This window comes from Panthera uncia, assembly GCF_023721935.1.
Source record: "Panthera uncia isolate 11264 chromosome B3 unlocalized genomic scaffold, Puncia_PCG_1.0 HiC_scaffold_1, whole genome shotgun sequence".
Taxonomy (NCBI): Eukaryota; Metazoa; Chordata; class Mammalia; order Carnivora; family Felidae; genus Panthera; species Panthera uncia.
The window spans coordinates 91,748,587-91,765,086 of NW_026057582.1; the positions used below are offsets into that span (position 1 = coordinate 91,748,587).

At 36.0% G+C, this 16,500-nt stretch overlaps 1 protein-coding gene across 1 annotated transcript in view; it reads left to right on the plus strand.

Annotated features, from left to right (window-relative positions):
• Positions 1-16,500, plus strand: part of USP8 (ubiquitin specific peptidase 8) — a 76,942-nt gene that overhangs the window by 41,851 nt on the left and 18,591 nt on the right. Inside the window, exons 8-10 of the mRNA XM_049611674.1 lie at positions 292-454; positions 3,928-4,072; positions 4,359-4,582. Of these exons, the coding sequence (XP_049467631.1) occupies positions 292-454; positions 3,928-4,072; positions 4,359-4,582 (532 nt within the window). The remainder of the gene's footprint in view (positions 1-291; positions 455-3,927; positions 4,073-4,358; positions 4,583-16,500) is intronic.

Consider the following 16,500-nt stretch of genomic DNA (forward strand, 5'->3'; position numbering starts at 1 on the left):
TCAGATGACTTCTTTGTTTGCAGTTTTGGCTCCCTTTTTTGTGAGGGGTTACAGTTGATTCCATTTCTTTTAGTTTCTAATAATTACTAAAACATATTCCAGTGTTATGCAAAGGTGAAGTTATTAAACATTTTAGGATTATTTATTATCCAGACATACAGTTTGACCTTAGAAAGAAATGTTGCTGAAAATTTACTGTGGTACAGACTAAAAGAAAACTCAGTGTCTTATATTAGTATATTAAGACTTCTTGTCTACCTTTGCCCCAATACAAATGTTAATACATTTCAGAGTCACTGCTAGTTGGATTGAAGCAAAACTCCCAGATGATTCTAAAGACACATGGAAGAAGAGGGGGAATGTGGAATATGTGGTACTTCTTGACTGGTTTAGTTCAACAAAAGATTTACAACTTGGAACAACTCTACGGAGTCTGAAAGATGCACTTTTCAAGGTTAGCAAGTTTCCTTGTTAGTTCACTGTAATTGTAAGCCTTCTTTGGTTGTTAGAAAGGTATTCTGACTAGCTGTTTATCTTAAGGATAAGAAGATTCAGCAGCTTTGGTTGGAGATTTTTTTTAAATGCAGATTTAAAAGACTAGTTTTGAATCATCAAATAATAATAAACTGATAATATAACATAAGATTAGAATTTCCAGGAACATAAACTGTCTAAAAAAAGTGTTATTTGTTTTAAGAATTAGACTATGACAGAGAGGGAGAAAGGCAAACCATCAGAGACTCTTAAATACAGAGAACAAACTGAGGGTGGAATGGGGGAGGCGGGGAATAGGTGATGGGCATTGAGGAGGGCCCTTGTTGGGATGAGCACTGGATGTTGTATGTAAGTAATGAACTACAGGAATCTACCCCAAAAACCAAGAGCACACTTTACACACTGTGTTCGTCAATTTGACAATAAATTATATTAAAAATAAATAAAAAAGAATTAGACTACAAAACATAGAAGCAAAGGAAGAAGTCACTAAGGAGAAAAAGCTTGTTAGATTTGACTTGACAAAAAAAAATTTGTGGAAAAATACCATATGATTAGATTGCAGAAGACAAATAGATTATTTGCAATAAATAGGGCAGTACAGTTGGCCTTTGAATAACACAGTGTTTAGGGGTACCAATACCCTGCCACAATTTTTGACTTCTCCCAAATTTTACTAATACTGTTGACCAAAAGCCTTACTTATAACATAAACAGTCGATTAGCAAAGTATTTTTATATGTATTATATACTGTATTCTTATAATAAAGTAAGCTAGAAAAAAGCAAATGTTATAAATTATATAAAATTATATAAAATAATGAAAAAATTACTGAAATCATAATTCAATCATAATTAAAATCGCAGTTACTGTACTGTATGTATATTTATTGGAAAAAGGCCCCATATAGGTGGGTAAGCAGCACCAGGATAAGAATGGTGGCAGCAGTGGGCCTGGCCCTGGAATGGTAGGGTTCCACAGCCTGGTAACCTCTACTGAGCGATGGCAGCCACTGGGTGGGCCTGTAGGTGGCGACAGCACCCTTGGATCACAGTATAGCTTCCTAGAGGTGTACCACCAGCCTGTGGCCATTGGCAACCACAGCCTCATGTGAATGTTCTGGCCTCCAGGAGCCACCATAGGGAGGAGCATTCTGCCCTTGGCCAGGGAGGGTCCTAGGCCCAAGGAGGACCAGGGCAGGGAGGAGGGAATACGAAGAATGCTGGACTTCCTGGGCAGCACCGACCTGCACTCTGGGGGGTGTGTCTCCACTTCACCCTCACCTCCTGTCCACCAGTCCAGGGCTTTCAGCCTGACCACTCTGCTGGCACACAAGGACCTGAACTGTGTTCAGTTTGGGGCTTCTGGGAGCTGCTGACAGCTGGTGACAGCCTCAACAGGTTGCCCAGGTACTCATTTGGGCAACAGGCACAACCTCTGCACTATTCGCTTTCAATTTGGTCCCATCGGTGGGCAGTTGTAAATGCCTGTGGCTTTTGCCATCAACTCAAAGGGGAGAAAAAAGTGTGTAAGTGGACTTGGCGCGGTTCAAACCCATGTTGTTCAACAGTCAACTATAGAACACCTAAAATATGAAGGAACTTTTGCAAATAAAAAAAGTATTTAAGATAAAATAGTAAAATAAGTAGTGGACGTAGACATGAACAGAAGAGGAAATACAAGAGACAAACATAAAAACAATCATCTTTACTAGTAGAAATGCATTTTAAAAAGTGAATGCCTTTTTCTGATTAAATTAGCAAAGAAAAAATAATCAGTATAATTTGTTAAATTATTAAACTGATAGTACTAAATGAATGCTGGTAAGACTCAAAATCTGCTCTTAGGAAGGTCAGTTGATGGAACATTACCCTTCAGGAGGACAATCTTAAAAGCCTTAAAACAATTCATGCTTTAAAATAGGGAATCTAGAAATATACCAAGTACAGATCGATACATGAAACTGCCAGTATTCAACTAGTTTTGACCTACAATACTGGCACTTTCATAAAGTTCAGCCTAAGATATATGTAGGTTTAGTGTATGAGAGAGATGATTTAACAAGTCAGTGTGGGGAAAAATGGATAAAAATGAATGGTTTGGAGACAGCTGGCTAGCCAGTAGGTGAAAAGAAAGGGGACCCCTGCCTTACTTCTTAGATCACACCATATTCTAGATGGGTCAATGATATAAATATGTTGATTGAAATAGTGAAGTAGTACTAGGAAAAAGCATTTGTAGGTCTTGTAAGCCAAGACACCATGAAGGAAGATCAATGTATATTTGACTGTTTTAATTCCATAAATAAAGTAAAAATCAATCAGGAAAATAATTGTAACATATATGACAAAGAGCTATTTTTCTTAATATTCAAAATACATTCACTATGTACTAAGAAAATAGCAAATTCTACTGAAAAATGGGCAAAGGATGATATTATTTAAGTCATAGAATATTATAAACATTTAATATTAATAAACATTAAAAGATGTGCAGCTTCACTGATAAAAGCTAATTAAAACATGATTCCATTTTCTATCCACCAGTTTGGTAAAAATTATAAAGATTTATGATAGGCTTTCTCATAAACTGTTGGTAAGTATATAAATTGGTATCATCTTTTTGAAGGGCAATTTGGCAGCATCTACCAAACTTTCAATCCAGCAGTTCTAGTTCTAGTAAATTACCCTGCAGAAATATATATAGATACATATTTTTAATGATCATTTAAAGATTAGGAATATATACTAAAAGCCTTAAAATGTTCATGTGCCTTGGCTCAGCCACTCCACTTCTGGGGATTTTTCCCTAATGGAGTTGATTGGGTATGTGCATATATCAGGATCTTCAGTATTTATCTCAGCATTTTTATAACGGGAAAGATAACCATAAGTGTTCCATTGGTTGATTCAGTTTTGGGGTGTGTGTATGTGTGTATAAAATAGAATATTATCTGGTCATTACAAGTGGTGGTGATAGGACCCTTAGTAAAAGATGTTTATGTAAGAGAAAAGCAGCAGCATAAAAGTTTCACTGTTTCATAAAAATAAAATTTAAAGTATGTATCTACATAGAAAATGGTAAGAATAAATCCTACAATGTCAAAGTTGTATCTCTGGGCGCTCAAATGATGGATGATTTTTAAATACATGAACTTACTTTCACAATTTTCTTCCAAGATCATGTATTACTTGTGTGGTTTTAAAAACCTGATCTATCCATGTGTTTCATTTAATGCCGAATTTTGAATTCTCTCATTTTTTATCATTTAGATGAATCTTCAAGAGCAATTTTAAAATTCAATTTTTTGTGTTTTTTCTTTCTTTTTTACTGTGAAGAGACTGCTGCTATATTGAAAATACTATTGCCTAATCTTGAAAATATTATGCTAAGTGAAAGAAAAATAAAAATACTGTTTCCTTATTTCCTAGTGGGAAAGCAAAACTGTCCTGCGCAATGAGCCTTTGGTTTTAGAAGGAGGCTATGACAACTGGCTACTTTGTTATCCCCAGTATACAACAAATGCTAAAGTCACTCCACCCCCACGAGGCAAGAATGAAGAGGTGTCTATCTCATGTATGTATGTGAAAATTTTTGTTTAAAATTGCTTTGGTAAAATAAACTTTATGTTCTTACGGTAGTGTTCTTGGTTGTGTGTTTAGTTATCCTACTGGATAGCAGTTTGTTTTCAGGCGTAAAAAATATACGATGTCCACATCCTAGAAGTTAATATTTAATTCTTTAAGATTGTTGTGGTTGTCACTTCATTTACTTTATCACATAGTAACATGCATGAGATATGTAACTACTATTTATGGGGTTTGCTGTTCTTTCATACCTATTATTCTTTTGGGAATTTTAGTGGATTTTACTTATCCTTCACTGGAAGAATCATTTCCTTCTAAACCTACTGCCCAGATGCCACTTCCTTCTGTAGAAATAAATGAAAATACAGAATTTTTAAATGATCAAGATGAGAGAATGGCACCACTGAACGTATCAACTCCAATTGAGTCAATTGCTGCTTCTAAATCTGATGTTTTACCCATAATTCAGCCAGTGCCTGTTGTAAAGAATGTTCCACAGGTATGTGTTTGATTTCTTTTAACTGTATTGTTTCTCTTTTTTAATATTATGTTAAATACATAATATACAAATGAAGTTTTATTTATAAGCTTTTATATTTTAGGAAGAAAAATACCAGTGAGAAGAATTTGTATGTTTTGGTGCCTTTTGGCTATAAAGATTTTTCATTATAATTCAGTCCTGTTACCACAGCAGTGATAAAATAGATAATTCAAAAGATTTCAAAGCCAGCTAGCAGTGTGTTTACTGTAGGGAGTACCAGTAAAAGATTGTATTACGACAGAAAACGTGAAGATTTTCAGGGTTTTCTTGTACTGTAATTTAACCCATAGTATTTTCCCAAATAGTTTGGCTTAAAGATGATAACGTGATATCAATATATTGGTTTCAAAATAATACTGTAGTTCCATTTCCTTAGAATTTGACATGTAAGTAACATGCATAGTTTTTGTTATTTCCTTTGTTATTATAGTTGCCATACAATATTCTATTAGTTTTAGATGTACAACACAGTGATTAGACCTTTATATACCTTATGAAATGATCACCATAAGTCTAGATTCCATCTGTGAACCGTTCAGAGTTATTACGATATTACAGAAAATGTAGTCTATGCTGTACTTTTCATTCTTGTGACTTATTTATTTCTTAACTGTAAGTTTGTGCCTCTTAATCTCCATCACCTATTTCACCCATCCTTCCCAAACACCTCCCCTCTGGCAACCAGAAGTTTGTTCTATTTATTTATGAGACTTTTTCTGTTTTGCTTTGTTTGCCTTGCTTTTTAGATTACACATATATATAAGTGAAATCATAAAGCACTTGTCTTTGTCTGACTTATTTCACTCAGCATAATACCTTCTCGGTCCATCCTTGTCACAAATGGCAAGATTTCATCCTTTTTCATGGCTGAGTATTACATTACTATATAGATAGCACATGTTCTTCATTCATCTGTTGATGAATACAAGTTGTTTCTATATCTTAGCTTTGTAAATACTGTAATTAACTAGGGTTCATATATCTTTCTGAATTAGTGTTTTTATTTTCTTCAGATGAATGGAATTATCAAAGGTGGAGTTGCTAGACCATATGGTAGTTCTCTTTTTAATTTTTTGAGGAATTTCCATACTGTTTTCTCTGGTGGCTGCACCAATTTACATTCCCACCAACAGTGCACCAGTGTTCCTTTTCATCACATCCTCACCAACATTTGCTAGTTTTGTTCTTTTTTTTTTTTTTAATGTTTATTTTTGAGGGAGAGAAAGAGAGAGAATGGGGGAGGGGCAGATAGAGAAGGAGACAGAATCCGAAGCAGGCTCCAGGCTCTGAGCTGTCAGCACAGAGCCCAACTCGGGGCTTGAACTCACGAACCATGAGATCATGACCTGAGCCAAAGTCGGATGCTCAACCTGCTGAGCCACCCAGGCGCCCCTCTGTTTTTGTTCTTTTTGAGTTTACCCATTCTGACAGGTGTAAAGTGATACCTCATTGTGATTTTAATTTGCATTTCCCTAATGATTAGTAATGTTGAGCATCTTTTCATGGTTTTCTTGGCCATCTATATGTCTTCTATGGAAAAATGTCTATCAGGTCCTTGGCCCTTTTTTTTTTTTTTTTTCCCCTAATTTTTTTTTTTCCTTGGCCCATTTTTAAATCAGATTGTTTTGTTGGGTGTTGAGTTGCATGAGTTCATGTGAGCAGGGGAGGGAGAGAGAGAGAAAGAGAGAATCCCAAGCAGGTTCCACGCTCAACATTGAACCTGACACAGGACTCAATCCCACAACCCCTGGATCACAATCTGTGCTGAAATCAAGAGTCAGACACTAAACCAACTGAGCCACCCAGACACCCACATGAGTTCTTTATATATTTTGGATATTAACCCATTATCATACATGTCATTTGCAAATACATAATCTAATTCAGTAGGATGCCTTTTCATTTTGTTGATGGTTTCCTTCACTGTGCAAAGCTTTTTAGTGTGATAAATGAGTCCCATTTGTTTATTTTTGCTTTTGTTTCCCTTGGCTGAGGAAACAGATCCAAAAATATTGCTAGGATCAGTCTCCAAGAATTTACTACCTATGTTTTCTTTTAGGAGTTTTATGGTTTCAGGTCTTACATCTACATCTTCAATCCATTTTGAGTGTACTTCCTTATTGATAAAGTGTGGTCCAGTTTCATTCTTTGCATGTAGCCGTTTCAGTCTTACCAACACCATTTATTGAAGAGATTGTCTTTTCCCCATTGTATATTCTTGCCTCCTTTCTTATAGATTAATTGACCATATAAGGGTGGATTTATTTCTAAGTTCTCTATACTGTTCCATTGATCTGTGCAGCTGTTTTTTAATGCCAGTACCATATTGCTGATTACTGTAGCTTTGTAGTATATCTTGGAATCTAGAATTGCAACACCTCCAGCTTTGTTCTTCTTTGTCAACATTGCTTTGGCTATTGGGAGTCTTTTGTGGTTCCATACAAATTTCAGGATTTTTTTTGTTCTGGTTCTGTGAAAAATTGTATTGGTATTTTTATAGAGATTGTATTAAATCTGTATGTTGCTTTGGGTAGCATTGATGTTTTAACAATATTAATTCTTCCAATCCATGAGCACAGTACATCTTTCCATTTTTCTCCTCTTCAGTTTCTTTCATCAATGTCTTAAAGTTATGAGAGTATAGGTTTTTCACCTCCTTGATTAAATTTATTCATAAATATTTTATTCTTTCTGATGCGGTCGGAAATCGGATAGTTTTCTCAATTTCCCTTTGTGATGCTTCATGATTAGTGTATAGAAACAACAGATTTCTGTATATTGATTTTGTATTCTGCAACTTTATTGAATTCATTTATTCTAATAGGTTTTCTGGTGAAGTCTAGGGTTTTCTACATAGATTGTCATGTGATTATAGATAGAACCAGTTTTACTTCTTCCTTACCAATTTGGATGCGTTCTATTTCTTTTTCTCATCTGATTGCTATCTATGGCTAGGACTTCCAGTGCTATGTTGAATAAAAGTACCAAGGGTAGATATCCTCATTATTAAAGCAAAATCTTTTAGCGTTTCACCATTGACTATGATGTTAGGTGTGGGTTTGTCATATACTTTCTTATATGTTGAGAGCTTGTTGAGAGTTTTAGCATAAATGGATGCTGAGTTTGTTGAGAGTTAATAGCATAAATGGATGATGAATTTTTTCAGATGCTTTTTCCACATCTGCTGAGATGATCATAGGGTTTTTATCCTTCATTTGGTTAATTGATTTGCAGCTATTGAACCATCCCTGTATCCCTGGAATAAATCCCTCTTGGTTGTAGTACAAGATCCTTTTAATGTACTGTTGAATTCAGTTTGTTGATATTTTGTTGAGGATTCTTGCAGCTCACTTCATCAGGGATATTGGTTACTAATTTTCATTTTTGTAGCGTTTTTGCCTGCTGTTGGTATGAGGGTAATGCTGGCCTTGCACAATGAATTTGGAAGCGTTCCTTCCTCTTCAATTTCTTGGAATAGTTTGAGAAAAATAGCTATTAACTCTTCTTTGGTAGAAGTCACATGTGAAACTATCTGTTCTTGGAATTTGGATTGTTGGGAGTTTTTGATTACTGATTCAATTTCATTACTAGTACAGGTGTATATCAGAGATGCTGTTCATTCAAATCCAGGCCACCACAATAAAGTGCATATCACAACAAAGCAAGTCAGTGAATTTTTGGTTTTCCCATTCATATAAAAGATCATTACATAAAGAATGAATGGGTCAACCAGGCAATTAGAGAAGAAATTTAAAAATATATGGAAACAAATGAAAATGAAAATACAACAATCCAAACGCTTTGGGATGCAGTGAAGGCAGTCCTGAGAGGAAAATACATTGCAATCCAGGCCTGTCTCAAGAAACAAGAAAAATCCCAAATTCAAAATCTAACAGCACACCTAAAGGAAATAGAAGCAGAACAGCAAAGACACCCAAACCCAGCAGAAGAAGAGAAATAATAAAGATCAGAGCAGAAATAAACAATATAGAATCTAAAAAAACTGTAGAGCAGATCAGTGAAACCAAGAGTTGGTTTTTTGAAAAAATAAACAAAATTGATAAACCTCTAGCCAGGCTTCTCAAAAAAAAAAGGGAGATGAGGAAATAGATAAGATCATGAATTAAAAAGGAATTATTACAACCAATCCCTCAGAAAGACAAGCAGTTATCAGGGAATACTGTGAAAAATTATATGCAACAAATTGGACAACCTGGAAGAAATGGACAAATTCCTTAGCACCCACACACTTCCAAAATTCAAACAGGAAGAAATAGAAAGCTTGAACAGACCCATAAGCAGCAAAGAAATGGAATCAGTTATCAAAAATCTCCCAACAAATAAGAGTCCAGGACCAGATGGCTTCCCAGGGGAATTCTACCAGACATTTAAAGCTGAGAAAATACCTATCCTTCTCAAGCTATTCCAAAAAATAGAAAGGGAAGGAAAACTTCCAGACTCATTCTGTGAAGCCAGCATTACTTTGATTGCTAAACCAGAGACCCAGCAAAAAAGAACTGCAGGCCAATATCCCTGATGAATAAGGATGCAAAAATTCTCAATAAGATACTAGCAAATCGAATTCAACAGCATATAAAAAGAATTATTCACCATGATCAAGTGGGAGTCATTCCTGGGCTGCAGGGCTCGTTCAACATTCTCAAATCAATCAACGTGATACATCACATTAATAAAAGAAAAGAACCATATGATCCTGTCAATCGATGCAGAAAAAGCATTTGACAAAATTCAGCATGCTTTCTTAATAAAAACCCTCAAGAAAGTCAGGATAGAAGGAACATACTTAGACATCATAAAAGCCATTTATGAAAAGCCCACAGCTAATATCATCCTCAGTGGGGAAAAACTGAGAGCTTTCCCCCTGAGATCAGGAACACGACAGGGATGTCCACTCTCACCGCTGTTGTTTAACATAGTGTTGGAAGTGCTAGCATCAGCAATGAGACAACAAAAGGAAATCAAAGGCATCAAAATTGGCAAAGATGAAGTCAAGCTTTCACTTTTTGCAGATGACATGATATTATACATGGAAAACCCGGGAGACTCCACCAAAGTCTGCTAGAACTGATGCATGAATTCAGCCAAGTCGCAGGATACAAAATCAATGTACAGAAATCAGTTGCATTCTTATACACTAATAATGAAGCAACAGAAAGACAAATAAAGAAACTGATCCCATTCACAATTGCACCAAGAAGCATAAAATAACCTAGGAATAAACCTAACCAAAGATGTAAAAGATCTGTATGCTGAAAACTATAGAAAGCTTATGAAGGAAATTGAAGAAGATACAAAGAAATGGAAAAACATTCCGTGCTCATGGGTTGGAAGAATACTGTTAAAATGTCAATACTACCCAAAGCTATCTACACATTCAATGCAATCCCAATCAAAATCGCACCAGCATTCTTCTCGAAGCTAGAACAAGCAATCCTAAAATGTGTGTGGAACCACAAAAGGCCCTGAATAGCCAAAGTAATTTTGAAGAAGAAGACCAAAGCAGGAGGCATCACAATCCCAGACTTTAGCCTCTACTACAAAGCTGTCATCATCAAGACAGCATGGTATTGGCACAAAAACAGGCACATAGACCAATGGAATAGAATAGAAACCCCAGAACTAGACCCACAAAAGGATGGCCAACTAATCTTTGACAAAGCAGGAAAGAACATTCAGTGGAAAAAAGACATTCTCTTTAACAAATGGTGCTGGGAGAACTGGACAGCAACATGCAGAAGGATGAAACTAGACCACTTTCTTACACCACTCACAAAAATAAACTCAAAATGGATAAAGGACCTGAATGTGAGACAGGAAACCATCAAAACCTTAGAGGAGAAAACAGGAAAAAACCTCTCTGACCTCAGCCGCAGCAATTTCTTACTTGACACATCCCCAAAGGCAAGGGAATTAAAAGCAGAAATGAACTATTGGGACCTCATGAAGATAAAAAGCTTCTGTACTGCAAAGGAAACAGTCAACAAAACTAAAAGGCAACCAACGGAATGGGAAAAGATATTTGCAAATGACATATCAGACAAAGGGCTAGTATCCAAAATCTGTAAAGAGCTCACCAAACTCCACACCCGAAAAACAAATAATCCAGTGAAGAAATGGGCAGAAAACATGAAGAGACACTTCTCTAAAGAAGACATCCACATGGCCAACAGACACATGAAAAGATGTTCAGCGTCGCTCCTTATCAGGGAAATAAAATTAAAACCACACTCAGATATCACCTCACGCCAGTCAGAGTGGCCAAAATGAACAAATCAAGAGACTATAGATGCTGGAGAGGATGTGGAGAAATGGGAACCCTCTTGCACTGTTGGTGGGAATGCAAACTGGTACAGCCGCTCTGGAAAACAGTGTGGAGGTTCCTCAAAAAATTAAAAATAGATCTACCCTATGACCCAGCAGTAGCACTGCTAGGAATTTACCCAAGGGATACAGGAGTGCTGATATATAGGGGCACTTGTACCCCAATGTTTATAGCAGCACTTTCAGCAATAGCCGAATTATGGAAAGAACCTAAATGTCCATCAACTGATGAATGGATAAAGAAATTGTGGTTTGTATACACAATGGAATACTACGTGGCAATGAGAAAGAATGAAATATGGCCTTTAGTAGCAACGTGGATGGAACTGGAGAGTGTTAATGCTAAGTGAAATAAGTCATACAGAGAACGACAGATAATCATGGTTTCACTCTGTGTGGATCCTGAGAAACTTAACAGAAGACCATGGGGGATGGAAAGGAAAAAATAAAAAATAAAAAAGGTTAGAGAGGGAGGGAGCCAAAACATAAGAGACTCTTAAAAACAGAACAAACTGAGGGTTGACAGGGGGTGGCAGGGAGGGGGGTGGGTGATGGGTATTGAGGAGGGCACCTTTTGGGATGAGCACTGGGTATTGTATGGAAACCAATTTGGCAATAAATTTCATATTTTAAAAAAAGATTATTAGATTATACTGTAGTCTACTAAGTGTGCAGTAGCATTAGGACTGAAAAAAACCATGTACACGTCTTAATTAAAAAATTTTACTGCTAAAATATGCTAACCATCATTTGAGATTACAGGAAGATGTAATCTTTTTGCTGGTGGAGGGTCTTGCCTCACTGTTGATGACTACTGACTATTGATAATGGGTGGTTGCTAAAGTTTGGGGTAGCTCTGACAATTTCTTAAAATAAGACAAGAATGAAGTTTGCCATATCATTTAACTCTTTCTTTCACAAATGATTGCTTTGTAGTATGTGATGCCGTTTAATAGCATTTTCCCCAGCATAAAACTTCTTGCAAAATTTGGGTTAGTTTTCTCAAACCCTGCTGCTGCTTTATCAGCTAAGTTTGTTATATTCTAAATTCTTTGTTGTCATTTCAGCAATCTTCACATCATCTTCACCAGTAGATTCCATTTTAAGGAACCACATTCTTTACTCATCCAAAAGAAGCAACTCTTCATCCATTCAAATTTTTTCATGAGATAGCCGCAGTTTAGTCACATCTTCAGGCTCACTTGTAATTCTAGTTCTCTTGCTGTTTCCACCACATTTGCAATTAGTTTCACCACTTAAGTCTTAAAATCTTCAAAGTCATCCATGAGGGCTGAGATCAACTTCTTCCAAACTCCTGTTAAATGTTGAAATTTTGACATCCTTCCACAAATCACTAATGTTCTTAATTTCATGTAGAATGGTGTATCCTTGCCAAGAGGTTTTCAATGACCTTCCTAGTTAGTAGGAATCACTCTCTATGCAGCTCTAGCCTCACAAAGTGAATTTCTTTAGTAAGACTTGAAAGTTACCATGACTTCTTGATCACTGGGCTGCAGAATGGAATGTTAACAGGCATGAAAACATTAATCTTTTTTTACGTTCAGTCAAAACTCTGTTTACCAGGTACATTGTCAGTGAGCAGTAATATTTTAGAAGGAGTCTTTTTTCTGAATAGTAGGCCTCAATGTGTGCTTAAAATATTCAGTAAGTCATGTTGTAAACAGGTGTGCTATCATCCAGACTTTGTTGTTCCATCGATAGAGCACAGGCAGATTAGATTTAGCATAATTCTTAAGGGTCTTAGGATTTTCAGAACGGTCAATAAGCATTGGCTTCAGCTGAAAGCCACCAGCTATATTAGCCCTTAATAAGAGAGTCAGCCTATCTTCTGAAGCCTTGAAGCCGGGCATTGACTTCTCCTCTCTAGCTTTGAAAGTCCTAGATGGCATCTTGTCCGGTAGAAGGTTGTTCCATCTATATTAATATCTTAGCTTATTTTTCTAGATAACTTGCTGAAGCTTCTACATTAGCACCTGCTGCCTTCACCTTGAACTTTTATGTTATGGAGACAGCTTCTTTCCTTAAATCTCATGACCCAACCTTTGCCAATATCAATTTTTTTTTTCCTGCAGCTTCCTCACCTCTCGTAGCTGTCATAGAGTTGAAGAGAATTAGGGCCTTGCTCTGAATTAGGCTTTGCTTATAGGAGTGTTGTGGTTGATAGGGTCTTCTGCCCAGACCACTAAACAGCAGTAAGGCTGTTTCACATTCTTATTATTTGTATATTCACTGAACTAACACTTTAAAATTTTTTGAAGAGTTCCTTTGCATTTTCAATTTGGCTTTTTGATATAAGGTCTAGCTTTTGGCCTAACAGCTTTTGATATGCCTTCCTCATTAAGCTTAATTGTGTATAGCTTTTGATTTAAAGTGATAGAAACGTGACTCTTCCTTTCACTTGAACTAAGAGGCCATTGCAGGGTTATTTATTCATTGATCTAATTTTGGTATTGTGTCTTGGGGAATAGGAGAGGGAGAGAGATGGGGGAACAGCTGGTCCATAGAGCACATCCACAACATTTACTAAGTTACATAGGTGTGGTTCGTGGCACCAGAAAACAATTTAAATAGTAACATCAAAGGTCAGTGGTCACAAATCACCATAATAAATATAATAATAATAAAAAGTTTGTGAAGTATAACAATTACCTAAATGTGACACAGAGACATGAAGTGAGCAGATGCTGTTGGAGGAATGGCACTAATAGCCTTGTTTGATTCACGGTTGCCAAAAACCTTTAATGTTTAAAAAACACAGTATCTGTGAAGTGAAATAAAGTGAAGTGCAGTAAAACAAGTTATGCCTGTAATCAGTCTGTTCACATTTTCTGTTCTCCTGAGTGAGTCTTAGAAGATTGGATGCTTCAAGGAATTTATCCTTTTTTCCTAGGTTGCCCAATTTGTTGGCATATAAGCTTTCATAATATTTTTTTTAAGTTTGTTTATTTATTTTGAGAGTGAGAGAGAGAAAACAGCATGGGCAGGGGGAGGGGCAGAGAGAAAGTGAGAGAGAGAATTCCAAGCAGGCTCCTTGCTGTCAACACACGGAACCCAACATATGGGGCTTGATCTCATGAACTGTGAGATCACGACCTGAGCTGAAATCAAAGAGTTGAATGCTTAACCAGCTAAGCCATGCAGACTCTCCATAATTTTCCATAATCTTCTGTAATCTTTTGTATTCCTGGGGTCAAGCTGTTATTTCCTCTCCTTCATTTCTGATTTTGTTTATTTGAGTCCATTCTTGTTTTCTTGATGAGTCTGACTAGAGGTTTATCAGTTTTATTCATATCTTCAAAAAACCTGCTCTTGATTTCATTGATCTTTTCTATTATTCTTTTACTATTTCATTTATTTCTGATCTGTTTTCTTCTGCCAGTTTTGAGCTTTGTTCTAGCTTATTTAGGTGTAAGGTTAGATGTTTTTCTATTTGAGATTTTTCTTGTTTTTTGATGTGGGCCTATATCACTATAAACTTCCCTCTTGGAACTGTTTTTGCTGCATCCCAAAAATTTTGGAACATTGTGTTTTCATGTTCATTTGTTTCCATTTATTTTTTTAATTTCCTCTTTGATTTCCTAGTTGATCGATTTGTTGTTTAGTTGCTCTATGTTTGTGTTCTTTCCAGATTTTTTTCTTGTAAATTGATTTCTAGTTTCATACTGTTACAGTTGGAAAAGATGCTTGATATAATTTCAGTCTTCCTAAATGTATTAAGACTTGTTTTATGGCCTAACATGTGATCTGTCCTGGAGAAGATTTCATGTACACTTGAAAAGAATATGTATTCTGTTGTTTTGAAATGGAATGTACTGTCTATGTCTGTTAGATCAATGTGATCTAATGTGTCCTTCAAAGCTACTATTTCCCTGGGGCGCCTGGGTGGCGCAGTCGGTTAAGCGTCCGACTTCAGCCAGGTCACGATCTCGCGGTCCGTGAGTTCGAGCCCTGCGTCAGGCTCTGGGCTGATGGCTCGGAGCCTGGAGCCTGTTTCCGATTCTGTGTCTCCCTCTCTCTCTGCCCCTCCCCCGTTCATGCTCTGTCTCTCTCTGTCCCAAAACTAAATAAAAAAAAAAAAAAAAAAACGTTGGAAAAAAAAAAAAGCTACTATTTCCCTTGTTTATTTTCTGTCTGGATAATCTATCCATTGATGTAAGTATGGTTCAAGTCCCCTACTATCATTGTATTATGATCAATTTCTTCCTTTATGTCTTGTTAATATTTGCTCTATGTATTCAGGATGGGTGAATAATATAATAATATAAATATATATAATATAAATAAAGATAAATAAAATAAATAGGATGGGTGCATAGATATTTATAATTGTATCCTCTCATTGGGTTGATCCCTTTATCATCATATAATGCCCTTCCTTGTCTCTGTCTTTGTTTTAAAGTCTATTTTGTCTGATAAAACTATTGCTATCCCAGCTTTTTTTTTTTTAATCCCTTCACTTTTTTTTTTTCCCTATCCCTTCACTTTTCATCTGTATTTGTCTTTAGGTCTAAAGTCTCTTGTAGGGAGCATATAGATGATTCTTATTTATTTATTTTTATTCATTCTGGCACACTGTGTATTTGATTGGAGCACTTAGTCCATTCATATTCAAAGTAATTATTGATAGGTATGTGCTTCTTGCCATTTTACGTTTTTCTGATAGTTTATGTAGCTCTTTTCTGTTTCTTTGTTCTTCTTTTGCTATCTTCCCTTGTTATTTGATGACTTTCTCTAACGTTTGTTTGGATTTCTTTCTCTATTTTTTGTGTATCTAGTACAATTTTTTGGGTTTTGTACCATGGGTTCATATATAACACCTTAAATATATAGCAGTCACACACATTTTATATTTCTGACACATTTTCCATTTTTATTTTTATATTTCTCCAACAATTATAAACATACTTGAATTTACTACTTCCATCTTAATCTTCATAGTAGTTTTAGAATTGGTTGATCCCCTACCTTTACTATGTTTGTTTTTACCAGTAAGATTTTTTCTTGTAAAATTTTACTTCTAGTTATGGCCTTTTCTTTTCCACTTAATGAAGTCCCTTTAACCTTCTATGTAAGCCTACTTTAGTGATAATGAACTCCTTTAACTTTTATCTGGGAAACTCTTTATCTCTCCTTTAATTCTGAATGATAACCTTAGTAGGTAGAGTATTATTGGTTGTAGGCTTTTCCTTTCAGCAATTTGAATATATCGTGCAATTTGAATATATTCAATTCAGCAATTTGAATATATCCCTTCTGGCCTTCAGTTTCTGCTGAAAGATCAACTGATAGCCTTATAGGGTTTCCCTTATAGGTGACTTTTTGCTTCTTTAAAAATTCCCTTTATCTTTAACCTTTGACATGTTAATTACTATGTTTTGGTGCACACCTCTTTGTTTCATCTTGTTTTGGGTTCTCTGCTTCCTGGACCTGGATTGTCTGTTTTCTTTAGGTTTAAGAAAGTATTGGGAGAGGGAAAAGTGGGTGATGGGCATTGAGGAAGGGCATCTGTTGGG